This window comes from Paralichthys olivaceus, chromosome 6 (genome assembly GCF_024713975.1).
Source record: "Paralichthys olivaceus isolate ysfri-2021 chromosome 6, ASM2471397v2, whole genome shotgun sequence".
Taxonomy (NCBI): Eukaryota; Metazoa; Chordata; class Actinopteri; order Pleuronectiformes; family Paralichthyidae; genus Paralichthys; species Paralichthys olivaceus.
The window spans coordinates 25,340,453-25,354,288 of NC_091098.1; the positions used below are offsets into that span (position 1 = coordinate 25,340,453).

Sequence of the window (13,836 nt, forward strand, 5' to 3'; positions counted from 1 at the left end):
GTGTGAGCTCAATGACCTTATTTATGACTGCAGGGGACGGGGGGGACGGGGGGGACGGGGGGGGGGGGGGGGGGGGGGGGGGGCACCTGAAGAAAACCAACACAGGATCAAATAATCAAACAGGATCCAGCAAATACATTGATGAGCACGAGCAAGAGACTGGTGGAGCGTTGAGAGGAAGAGTATTTGCGGCTATGAAATGGTGAGAGATGAGACGTCTGGCTGCGTTTTCAGGAGTTTACATAGAAAACTGTTGTGTTCATTGTGATAAATGATGATAAATGATGTCGTGTGTGTGATTTGAATGTCTCAGGATCTCATGAATGTGACACGAGTTCTGGTTTCAGGGTTTTATATCCAGAAATAGTTGAATTAGAGAAAAAAAAAATACACCATGCAAATAAGTTATGTTAAAAAGGTCAAACGTCTTGACAGTGATTAGTACATTTTATAGTTTTTGTGTAGGTTTAAAGTTTCCACTTCACACTTGAATCGACAAAATTTCCCATTTCAAGGTTGTAATGTCGCAATATCGTGTTTTTAGGCAACAACTGAGAAAATAGTCTGAAAACTAAGTGGAAATACAGAATCGTGCACAAATGACACGACAAAATGTCACGAAGATCTGAAAACACTCAAATCCAATCCAATAATACATTTTCTCTGATTTGCTCCTTGATCCTCTTTAAAAACTGGAGAATGCAAAATATCTTAAGTTCACCAATGGACCTAACTTCAATCCAGGGACAATATCCAGTGTGTGTGAAATCTGTATTTTCAAAAAGACGTAACAATATTCTGACTTCAATAACAGACTGGTGGTTTGTCTCTGATCTGGTTCATCAACGCAAATAAACTTTAAATCGATAATATTTTGTATTTTAAGCATCTTGTAATGTCTCAAAATCTTGTTTTCAGCTCAGTTTCAGAGCAAAGAAAACGTCTTCTTATTCTTTTCTCCGATGAGGAAATCAAACACTTTTAATAAAAATAAAAAAACACGACGCTCGTTGTCACACTGATGTGAAATTGCTCCTGTTCCCAAGTTGCTCTGGAGCCTTTCATCTTTTACTGAGTCCTAAAAAACACATGTTCAATCCACAATTCCTCCGCAAGTGTCGGGCTGTTATTGTTTGTCCACCGCAAGGTCGTCAAAGTAAAGTGCGGCAAATGACACATCTGTGAAACTTAACGTCTCTCATTCTCTTGTGTAAACTTCAGAAGGAATCTGTTCAGGATACAGAAAAATATAGAGAATACGTCTTGAAGGTCGTTTTCCAAGCCGCCGTATCGGCCTGTTGTGAGGCCTTTCGTGTGCGACCCGTGTAGGTTGACTATTGTCGCCCGGTCAAGGACGCGGCTTTGTGTTTGCTCTGTGCGCTCGCTGCAACATGCCACTTCTCGAAAGAAGAAGAAGAAATGACATAACTGAGATTGACCAGCGCAGAACGATCAGAATGGGTGACTTTGACAAAAGGGAGAGAAAAGCCAAGGACCCCGTGGGTTTTGTGTGTTGTGTGGCTTTTAACAAACGAAGTACAGAGCAGCCAGATTGACTCCCATCCGTTCGTTTTCATCGCCGTCGTGTTATTTCATCTTTACTGTGTCAGCGTTCTCGTTCTATTTTTCCCGAAGACAGATAGGTGGCACGGCCGACGTCCCACTGGTTCCCACACGCTGCACTTTTACGACCGCACACAGTTTGAGTTGCTCAGATTGAACGTGGAAGAAGCAGAGTATTCAAGCATAGTTTGTTATTGGGGCAATAAAGCGTCTAGACAGAACTCCCCTCTTTTTTTTTTCCACCTTCAGCCGAGGCCTTTAAAGGACATTTGTTTATCTGAATATATTGGCTCGTCTTTGTCTCGCACTTATCAGCTGCTGGATTATATAACACACAGAGGTATTTTAAACTGAGAGCCATCTGTAACGAGGCCGTTATCTTGTAAGGTTGTTTGTTTTAATCAATCTTTTGAATGATAGGTGCAAGTAACTGTTTTCGTTTTTCTGTTTATGTTTGAACTCTTCACATAATGTCGCCAGTGTTTTTATTCTAAATGATCAAAATTAGAGAAACCGTTAGTCGGTATTTCAGAAGCCGGTCACTTTCTCTGACTGAGACCAAAAATATTTTCAGTGTGAAATGACAAAAAGTCCCATTTTAAAAGGTCTGAAACTTACTAAACATGTGATTTCAGCTGTTAAATGATAATCAAACCTTCTCATTTATTTAATTCAGTTTTATTTAAATTGCACCAACTCACAACAAACATTGTCTGCGGGCGTTTTTTACTTATTGAGGTTCGAGAAATTAAAATATCATAGAGAAACCAAACAACAGTGCCCACAACAATACTGGCACAATCACCACATTCATTCAGTTCTTTTAAACATTTGGATTCATCTTCACACTTTGTCTCTATTATATCTGAAATGTGAATTGTGCTTTAGAAATGAATTTGCTTGAATGGATGAATTAATAAAAGATGAATGAATTTACTGCGTCTGCTGACACTTGGATACTTGATACTCTGCTCTACAAACAGGTATGTGATTTTTTTTTCTTTCTATATAATTAACGAATCTAAAACAGACTCTCAGCTGACTCCTCCGTGTGATATGGTCCCGTTCCAAGATACGAATCCTGAAAATGAAAAGTACAATTTAAAAAAATGTGTGTTTTCAGGCTGGGGACATAAATACCTGGAGCTGCACCAGAGTGACACAGACTTTCCATTTAACACGTGAGGATCTTCACGCTCACAGATTTTTAAAAGTGCACTTATTGATTTCCGCCCGGTCACTGTTGTGTTCAGTGTTTTTGGATGATGGAGTCTGTTCGGCACAAACAGGAGGTGATCGCTGTCTGCTGCTCTGAAATAAAGCTTTTATTCCACTGGTGTAAATTCTCTTCAGTCATGTGTGGTGAACTTCCTGGAATGTGTTTGGTTCACAAACCGTGTCCGCAAGGTGAATGTTGATGAGAAGCAGAACCAACAACATCGTTCCAGCATCTTCCTCATTTCGGCACAAACACCTTTGTTTCCCATCGAGCTGAAGAGTCGCTCCGGCACCGCACCGTTTTATCACTGAGGTGACATTGGTCATATTTTCTGACGTGACAGTACGAACCAGAGTCTCTGGACAAGATTCATCCTGTTTTAATAAATAATGCACCACTGCAACACTGAATTTCTCTTGGAATCGTGTGGAGGAGAGAACTCTAAATTCCGAGGCCTGGTTTTTAACAGAACAGCTGCAGAAAACTTTTCCACAGGTGTTTTTGACCCGTCACTGTTTGTTTTTTCGCAGGATTACGCAAAAAAACCCATGGGACAGATTTCCCCGAGATTTTGTTGGGATCACAGAATTCCTTTAACATCAGAGCCACATTCATTTTTTCAAGGAATAATGCACTGATCTACATGTTCTGCTGTTGAGGACTATGTTTTACAAAATGAATCATTTAGGGTATCAGAGCACTTTCTTATTTCTTCTATGTATATATTTACTGCAAGAGCTCATATGTGGGATTGTTTTTCTGATCAGAGACATATTCAACGGGGCGCTGTTGTAAATGTACACGTGGGGAACTGCACAAAACTGTCCCACACCAATGAACAGACAGAAAAAAACAGTTTGTAATCCCGGGGAATATACATACTGTTTGTCTGTAATGTCTTCTGTCAACATGCATCATATGTGTTTAAACTTGTGCAAACAGAGTTCATGTGTGTTTGTGTGCACACCTCCACTATGCATTGTGTGCACAGAACTTTATCAACTGTTGACTGTATTTGGAAGAAGGCGGGATGAGCCCACTCTTCAAAGTAAAAACATATTATCATAAAAGCATTTACATTGGAAGAAAGACACACAACGAAAAGAAGACACAACAGGTATCAACCTGTCGTCTAAGATATGTGTGAAATGGTTTGTGTGGTTTATTCACTCTAGTTTAGTATTGTATGATATAACAACTGCCAATGTGTTACTTCCACATAAAGTACAATATATTACACAGGATATCTATCTATCTATCTATCTATCTATCTATTTATTTATCTATCCATCCATCTATCTATCTTTCTGTCTATCTATCTATCTATCTATCTATCTATCTATCTATCTATCTATCTATCTATCTATCTATCTATCTATCATCTATCTGTCCATATAACAATCTATCTATCTATTTATCTATCTATCTATCTATCTATCTTTCTGTCCGTATAACTATCTATCTATCAGTTCATATAACTATCTATCTATTTATCTATCCATCTATCTATCTATCTATCTATCTATCTATCAGTTCATATAACTATCTATCTATCTATCTGTCTATCTATCAGTTCATATAACTATCTATCTATCTATCTATCTATCTATCTATCTGTCCATATAACTATCTATCTATCTATCTGTCTATCTATCTATCTATCCATCTATCTATCTTTCTGTCTATCTGTCCGTATAACTATCTATCTATCTATCTATCTAAAACAAAAAACTGAGAGCTTATTATAAGATGTGTTAAGAATTACTACCAAACTGTGTGAGAAGGAACAATAAAAAGTGTGTTGTGAGTTTTTAAAGAATTATAAAAAATCTAAAATCTCGTGTTTGGTCTGATTTCTGTTGAAGGACTGAATGAGATGAGCTGCTTTTGTTTGTTGTGTTCACGAAGTGTGTGTGAACCCAGGAGGAATAATACTGAGGCTGGAGCTAATGGAGATCCTGATGAAGAAATAACCAACTGTACATTTACACATGGAAAGAAACTTATAAAGGAACATGTGGAGTACAGGTGAGTGATGCTGCAGGAGGATAAAGATAAAGGTTTCATCAAACCATGTGTTGATGAAGTTAAACCAATCAGGACTTTTAATTATTAGGCTTTGAGGTCAAAAAAAATAATTCGGAGTTTAAGAGTTGGAGACAAAGACGTTTGGGTGAGAGTTAGCTCTCTAAAGAAGATGCATCCATTCTTTTTCTTTTTGTTTGTTTGTTTAGTGTTCTCCCTCCTCATGCACCAGGAGAGGAGCGATGAGTGGTGGTGTTGTTGACCCAGCCTCCATCCCGCAGCCCGGCCACTCGCAGGGCTCCTCCCGCCCCGCGCCGCGCTCATCAATGGGCAGAGCATTTGAATAATGTGCGAGCACTTGGTCCGGAGCCAATCAGCTGTCGGGCCACCGTGATAAATCGCAATGCATTATTGATAATAATAATTACGTCGACATGCGCATTTCCACTGGAGGGGGGCCAATTTTTCCACGCACAAGAATTCGCTGAAGAAGGGCAGAGGGTGAAATTTGTTTGTGACTCCTCGCCCCTGATGGTTGTTGCACCATGTCGAGGCGCAAGCAAGCCAAGCCGCAGCACATCAACTCCGACGAGCCCGGTTCGCTTGAAAATGGTGAGTTTTACGCACAGGACACCGGGTCGCACGCGCAAAAGCGAGCGAGCGAACGTGCGTCCTGCGCCATTGCTTGTGTTTCCAAAGCAAACTGGTTTTTAATCCGGCGAAGTTTGTGACATCGCTGCCGTCGCTCTTTGACCTGTTGAGTTCAACTTTAAGAGACGAGGCTGCGACGCGTTCGTTAAATATGTTGTAAATACGACACAGGTGCCACTTTTTTTTTTTTAAAAACCGCAGCACAGTGAGGTTTTACCGGAGATTTGTAACTTTACTGCGTTAGTTTTAATTTCAAGTGACCGGGTTTTAATCCACATCCACTCGTTTGTACCGTTTCCTTCGTGGCTGAGGTCGAAGACGCTGAATCTCTCTTTTTTTTCTTTTTTTTTTTTAACATTTCACTTTAATTGACGCGTGATTTCATTTATTCTTCCTCCACACGCTTTGGAAACAGGTTCATGAAGCTTCCTGCTGAAGATTGACTCCGTTAACTGTCCTGTTTGTGTTAATTCCATCCACGTATGATTAAGTGGCCTCATTTATCACGAAACATCACTTTTAATAGGTGGGAAATGTCACTGGGTAAACTTTGCTGCTCAGTTGGATCATGTATTATCAGGATTTCTGATTCTCATTCATGTTTTTGGTTTTTTTTTTGCTCAGAATATTCTCGCATTTTAAAAAAATGTTTGTTTTCCATATTTTTGATATTTGGTCATTTGTGTTTGAGAGTTCTTGAACAAAGGTTCCCCAGAAGTGTCTGAAATGTGACTCTGGAGTGAGCTGACCTGAAGGCAATAAATCCCCCAGTTTAATGCATGACTGTTTCCTTTCGTACATATGTGGGGAGGTGGGGGATGGAGCCCTGGCCTTTTTCTTTTTTTTTTTTTGTGGAGACTGGGTGGGGGTGCGTTTCGGTGTTGCCATATGCAAGTTCCAGGGTTGTTGTAGAACGAGCCCACCTTTTTGAAAATGGCTGGGGGTGGGGTGTGTGTGTGGGGGGGGGGGGGGGGATATCACCGGTGTTTGAATGAGGAGACTTGACTCGAGGATCCTCGTGTAGTTAAATATGATTCGGTGTCGTGGCCCTGAATGTTTGATGTGACCTCGTGTCATGTGCCCCACCGGAGGTGAACGGACACAGGTCAAGCTCCTGCGGTGCCTCCTCATTTCATCCGGTTTACGTTTTTATTTTTATTGAAAGCAAAGTGTCCTGTCGTCTCCTGTTTGAACTCCCCACGTCGAAGTTTGCTCCTAAAAGATAAGAGCCACCGCCTCGCACTGTGCGTAAATGAGTAGATGTCTGATCCGTGATGTCTCTTCATGGATGAAAATGTGATGCAGTTGGAAACTTTTTTTTTTTTTCTGTGTGTGTGTGTGTGTGATACCTCCTGGTGAGCAATTAACAAGTCCAACAGTTTCCATGGGCAAATGCAAACAGGTGGTCTACCCCCTTTCTCTTGGGCATTAGCATTTAACAATACACCCAGTTGTGAAATGGCCTCTTGGTTAGCAGACAAATTAAAAAGCTCACTTATCAGGCTTTCACAGGCTGTGAAAATACTTTAAGGTAATCAACATCAGATTACCCCCCCCTTTTCTTTTGGCTCATGTTTGCATTGTAAACTTTGGTCTTTGCAGTTTGTCTTCGACTTACATCTGGGACATAAAATTCTGTGTAAAACTTGATGGATATCCATTGCGTGTTGATGAGCAAAGATTTTACTGGTCGATGGTTTTGAATGACTGGTCATAAGTTTGGCCCCACATGTGGTGCCTGAAACAGATCTGATATTTTAGCAAGTGGTTGGGGGGCTGATTTCAGAAACACAGTAATTTAATGCCCTTTGGCTCTTTGTCTTCCTGGACAGTGCTCTGGGTGGTGTCAAAGGTAGATGATTGCCCTCTGCTGGCCCTGCAGCCAACAGGCGAATTCAAATCCCTTTACAGCCCAATGCAGTGACCCAAAAAGATTTTAAAACATAATGTACTCAATACACACAAAGTATTGACTCACAATTAGACAAATGTTAAACATAAGCCTTTTAAAATCACATTCATATACTCCTTGATGTGTTAAAGCAAAATGTATGAGTCTGTGAATAGCTTAGTTCTTTTATATATTTTTAAATTCCTCTTTGTATTGGTCTTTCATCATAACTGCAGTAAAGAGTATTCATTAAAAATCCTGTTTTCATCTTGTTTCAGGGATTCCTCGGGGTGATCGAGCTGAGGAGGCTGGAAATGAGATGAAGAGGTTCAAAATGGACGAGACCAGAGTCTGCAGCAAGTGTTGTGCCGAGTTCTTTGACGAAGCAGAGTTTCTTGAGCATGAGAGAAATTGCACTAAAAGTCAGCAAGTGGTCATCATGAAAGACGGAGATGGAAACGAAGTGCCTGAGGAATATTCTCCAGGCTCTCCCGAGGGTCTTACCAGCGACCACGATGATAGCCAGTCCAGTAGTCATTCCCTATCAAATGTTAATGCAGACCATCTGGAGAGAACGGAGGAGGAGTCGAGCATGAATGCAGATGACTCAGGACAACAGGATCACGCAGACATGTCTGGTAGCCCTGCAATGACTTTCAACCCCTCGCCCCAAATGCAAGATTCAAATGTCACTCTTGAAACCATGCCAGACACTAAAGTTGCTGTCTCACAACATTCTTCGAGCAGCTTATCGCTGACCTCGTCGCAGGAGGCCGTACAGACCATCCCGATGATATTGGAACAGTTGGTGTGCCTCCAGCAACAGCAGCTACAGCAGATCCAGCTCACAGAACAGATTCGAATCCAAGTTGCCATGATGACTCCGCATTGTCTCCAGTCATCCGTCGGGGCAGCAATGGACCCCCTGAAAGCCCTCGGTGCACATCTCTCCCAACAGCTTTCCGCTGCAGCAGCCCTGATAGGAAAAAGGACCGGCAGTCAGAGCCTTTCTGTGGAGACCATGAAGCAAGGTAAACTACCTCTGCCCACAGGTGTCTCTGCCTCTCTGCCTGCAGGAGTGGGTTCTTCTAAAACAGACATTTTGAAGGGCATTCCAGATCTGGCCAGCCGTTTACCAGCGCTGCTGCCCCAGTCACCGAGTGTCATGGGTTTCCCAAGCTCCTTCAATGGTATTCAAGCAGGAGTGGATTCCTCCAAAAAAGTGAAGACAAAGATGCTGAGCCTCCCGCCAGAATCGAAGAATGGAGACTCGTTATACAAGCACAAGTGTAAGTACTGCGGAAAGACCTTTGGCAATGACAGTGCTCTCCAGATCCACTTGCGTTCTCACACTGGCGAGAGGCCCTTTAAGTGTAACATCTGTGGAAACCGCTTTACAACCAAAGGAAACCTCAAAGTGCATTTCCAGCGACATAAAGACAAGTACCCAAACATTACCATGAACCCTCATCCTGTGCCAGAGCACCTTGACAATATTTCCACCAGCAGTGGAATTCCATTTGGCATGTCTATACCCATGGATGAGTCAAACATGACTGAAATCAAACCTATCCTCGCCCATCCTGCTGCTGGATTCCAGCCATCGCCCATTCCTGCATTCAAGTCGACATTTGACAGCTTTGGAGGGGACCCATTTTCACAGAGACCCTCACCATCAACAGGCGATGGCTCTCCTTCTGTTTCCTCTAATGGGTTTGGTCAAGAGACAGGACTGGGTCATAATCAGAAGGATACTAAAGAACTGTTTGGACCGCTGCATCATATGAATGGTAACTCTCTCCCAGGAGAACACGGCTCTGGAACAGCTAAACTTCAGCAAATGGTTGATGGCCTGGAGAAGAGGACCAATGATCCCAATGAGTGTGTAATATGCCACAGGGTGCTCAGCTGCCAGAGCTCACTCAAGATGCACTACCGCACACACACCGGAGAGAGGCCTTACAAGTGCAAAATCTGCGGCCGTGCTTTCTCCACCAAGGGAAACCTCAAGGCTCATTATGGAGTGCACAGGGCCAACACTCCTCTTAAGATGCAGCACTCCTGTCCCATCTGCCAGAAGAAGTTCACAAACGCTGTGGTTCTGCAGCAGCACATCCGCATGCACATGGGTGGGCAGATCCCCAACACCCCAATCCCTGAAAACCAGTTTGACGCGGCAGAAGCAATAGAGCAAAATCTACCAGAGGAGAAGCCCATGGACACCAATGGGTTTGACGCAAGCATGGAGGATCGTGAGCCAGAGCTGAACTCCCAGAAGCCAAACGACACCTTAGATTCCCTCCCATCTGCCCCTGAGGAACAATCACAGAAGCCTGCCGCCCCTGTGGTGTTTTCCAGTCTAGATGTTCTGAAGAACCTCACCTCTGCTCTTGCACTGAAACGACAGAGTAGCACTGCTTCAGAGAGCGAGGGAACATCCAAAGAATCCCCATCGGCTCCTAGAGAGCAGGAATATCAGAACGGCCGTAGTCCTGCTATTTCTGACTCTGCGACGTCTTTTCATTCATCCTCTCCACTAAACAACACGAGCAGTAGCAAGTCACCTGAGTCGGCTCTTGATGACTTCACCTATAGTGGATCAAGACCAGAGTCTGATGGTGGCACTCAAGAGGGCACAGAGTCAAGTGGAGCCCTTGACCTCACAGCATCCAGCAACTTTACCCCCAAAGCCATTAAAGAAGAACCTGGCATGCCTTTCACTAACGGAGACTATGGTGAGTTTTATTGACTTGAGATAAAGTATTTTAAACGCTGTCACATTAAATATTAAGATCTAATTTTCCTCTTCTTGTGTCAACAGTTCCAAGTAACATGTCTTTCATGAGGATTCCATCAAGTCTGGCCAGTTTGGAGATGAAGATCCCCTCAGAGAATCATTTGGGCCCTCATGGTCTGTTCAGCTCTCACATGCCTCAGGGAACAGCCATGGCCTCTTCCATCTCCTCCGCAGCTCGACGATCAACCAAGCAGCACGTGTGTAACGCCTGTGGCAAGAACTTCTCGTCGGCCAGTGCCTTGCAGATCCATGAGCGCACTCATACAGGGGAGAAGCCCTTTGCCTGCAACGTCTGTGGCAGGGCTTTCACCACCAAGGGGAATCTTAAGGTTAGTCACTAAGTGTTGACTGAGGCATTTTCATTCAAACTATGTACTTTGCAATATAATCTGTCTGATACAGATTTTTAGGGACCAATACCAATATTGGGGAATCTAAATCTTATACACTCAAACTCTAATGAAATGGAATTGAATGGAATTCTAAATCACTATGAATAGACTAGTTAGAATAGTTTCTATATAAACATAAATGCTCATCTTTTCTGCATTGTTCTGTAGAAAAAGTTTTTTTATCAGCATGTGTATTAATTGTGCTTTCCAATGATGTAGCCAGGGTCTGGATGTGATTGTAATTTACCTGCTTTTTTTTTGTTTTCCAGGTGCATATCGGCACTCACATGTGGACCAACTCCTCACGCCGTGGTCAGCGTCTATCTCTGGACAATCCCTTGACCCTCATGGCGATGAGTGCAGAGGCCCAGATGTTGCCAGAAATGATGCAGGCTCCTAAAGAACTGGGTGCTCCGCCCATGAGCTTTGATCCGTCTCTGTGGAACCAGTACGCTGCTGCCTTCAGTGGTGGCCTGACCATGAAGAACAATGAAATTTCTGTCATCCAGGGCGGTGGCATCCCGCTCCCCGGGAGCCCTGCTGGTGGCCCTCTCATCGGATCCACCGGAGGCCTCATGAAGATGGATGGGTCCCACTCTGGCTTGCCTGCCTCGGTGGCTGAAATTGAGAAGAACAGCTCTGACAGTGTGCCAAAATCCCAGTTCCCTCATTTTATGGAGGAGGGTAAAATTGCAGTCAATTAGGCTTGTTCTGCCGGTTTATTACCTGAACTCACTTTTTGAATGTCTCCTTTCGTGAATGAGGTACAATCAATATTCTGGGAAAACCTTTAGAATTCTGCTTAGATTGGTTGAATTTTTCCAGTAAGTTCACTGCAGCTCTCTCCTTCTGATCTGAACGATTCAAGTGTTATTCTTAGTTGAACTTGATATAACTACTGTAGTTGTATTTTATTTTACATAAATATATATGCGGGTATTTTTTTTTTCCTTGTGATTTTTTTTTTTTTTTGTTTTGTTTGCTGTCTATCCAGAAGTTTGAATGTATAACTTACTTGAAACTGCTTTAACTCAAGACTGTCTCCTAGATACTGAAGGATTTTGACTTTAATAGGAAAAGTTTCAGGGCGAGACACGAGTCTCAGTGTTCAGAAATGTCGTAGTTAACCGTATGTGTCTAATGACTACTTTCCCTCCTATTGTGTGCCATAGGTTTTATGACATTGTGCATTGTTGTAGTGGTAAATGTTGTCATGTCTCATTTTGAAGGGGCTTTGGTTTAGACTGAACTTATCACAGTGTCTTGTCTGTTAAAGCAAGTCACAACAGTTGAGTCATCAGTTTTGGACGATGCAGATTACATCATAGGTGTTGATCTTCGCTGCATTGGTGCCAAGTTACAGTTGTTAATGACTTTTTGCCAAGTGCCTGATTTGAACTGTATTTGTTGCTGTTGTCTTTCACTGATCCGGTTACGTTATGAAGGCCCTGTTTGGACTGATAAATTCATGTAGTACAGTGTAGCATGGCATGTATTTCAAATTTTCAGTTTGCGAAAGTCAATTTTTCAACCTACATATTCCACTTGTGTCTGCAGAGTCAAATTCAGTTGGCTGTTCTTATGCGCAATGTTCTCATGCCTGCACTTTATTCAGGTTTTAGTTACAGTTACTGTTTTTATAGTTGCAGTTCAGTTTCACTGCTTTATTGTGATGGCTAAACGGGGAAAGGGCAAATCAACAATTTTGTCAGCTTTTCCTTCCTGCAACAACCGTTTAGAGCAACTGCCAGACTTTTCAACTTGTAGCATCATTAATTTATTTATTATACACAATGCTTGAGTTTAGGGGGAAGTTCTACCTCGTTTAGATTTTAGTTGTCCTCAGTACCTCCTGTTCTCAATGCAATGCTCTGTATATTTTCAGATACATTCGTGAGCATACGACAAGGTTTTTCATTCTCAGCCTGCTGAGTGGAACAGTAATGAATGTATCACTGGACACTTTACACAACTCGGAAAGGTCAGACTACTTCGTAGGCCCCCGCTGTACATTCCTTATCGATATGCATTTGCCAAATTGTGCCTTTCTTTAGCAAACATGTCAAAACTGCTTTCAAGTTGTCTCTACAATTCAAGTAATGTTGAGCCAATTTGGCTTGTTTACAATGTAAATGTTTTTGTTTTTCCAATGTTTCCTTCACCTCAATGTTTTCTGATTTTGAAAAATAAAATCAGGGTGACTTTTTTCAATACTTTCACTGTCATTACTCCAGTATTGTTGCCAAACACATTCAAAGCTGATGGTCCACGACCAAAACCAGTACGACTACAGTGTGAAGCACTCATCAGCGTTGCAACTGAAATGCTGTATATCCATCCCTCATGCCAATTATCTGTCAGCACGGATCAGGTTGAATGTTAATAAAATCCTTAACGTGTCAGTTCACCATCAGATGTCTGAAGCCACAGGTTTTTGAGGTTTTCATGACACCAGGGGCCATTAATCACTTTGCATCTGCAACAAAAAAATATTTGCATCTTCAACTGAAGCTTTCTCTCTCCTCGTATGTTGATCATTCATTTCAGCTCAATGTATACAGTGAAGTTGTTTGACTCAGTTCAATGGTACCTTTTTAGTCTATACTCTCAGGGTTTGTGTCATTTGATTCAGTCATGGTCAACATTCAGAAGACAAGTTATAGTTTTTACATATATATATTTTTGAAGCACAGGATATAAATACTATAAGTAAACATAACTTGTATTAAAATCACACACTGCTGTGCCTCTGCTTCATAATGGACATTACTGATATTGTTTTTACCAAATTGGTGCACTTAACATTTTTCCCATCTGTTTTAAGAAGCTCATATAATCTGATAAGCTGGTACCAAATTCTGTCCTCCCATTTAGTTCTAAAAATATCTATAACTGTGGTTAAATTACCTACTATTATACAAGGCATACTGTACTAGTATGAAAATATGTCTGAAAACTTGTACGCCAAAGTATTACAAGCAGAATGTACCCAGAGTATACGTCTTTAAAATATTACATTAGTGGGTTATTGTCTTTTTTATAGTGAAATAGTATTTTAAATGAGTGATTATTTTAGACTAACTCATTCTTTTGAGATACGTAGTTGTTCTTTAAAATACTCAGTGAGTCATTATTATGAGATGGTGGTTCATTCTTTTAAGATAACTCTATATAAATGTAATACTAACCCAGTATTTTGAGATACTAATTCATTACTTTGAGATACTACCTCGGTATTTCCAGATACTGAGTCATTCTCATAATAATAATAATGACTGCTGAATTATTTTTTAACAAA

At 41.6% G+C, this 13,836-nt stretch overlaps 1 protein-coding gene across 1 annotated transcript; it reads left to right on the forward strand.

Annotated features, from left to right (window-relative positions):
• The first annotated feature begins 5,216 nt into the window (after positions 1 to 5,216).
• On the forward strand, positions 5,217 to 11,477 carry sall4 (spalt-like transcription factor 4). The gene is made up of 4 exons (XM_069526638.1): positions 5,217 to 5,419; positions 7,628 to 10,084; positions 10,171 to 10,475; positions 10,808 to 11,477. Exons 1-4 carry the CDS (start codon positions 5,353 to 5,355, stop codon positions 11,240 to 11,242), a joined length of 3,264 nt encoding a protein of 1,087 aa, XP_069382739.1. The 5' UTR covers positions 5,217 to 5,352; the 3' UTR covers positions 11,243 to 11,477.
• Positions 11,478 to 13,836: the final 2,359 nt, after the last annotated feature.

Coding starts and splice junctions, on each gene's coding strand:
- sall4 (XM_069526638.1), top strand. CDS start 5,353: ATGTCGAGGCGCAAGCAAGCCAAGCCGCAGCACATCAACTCCGACGAG. Junction 5,420..7,627: donor GCCCGGTTCGCTTGAAAATG/GTGAGTTTTACG, acceptor ATCTTGTTTCAG/GGATTCCTCGGGGTGATCGA. Junction 10,476..10,807: donor CCACCAAGGGGAATCTTAAG/GTTAGTCACTAA, acceptor TTTGTTTTCCAG/GTGCATATCGGCACTCACAT.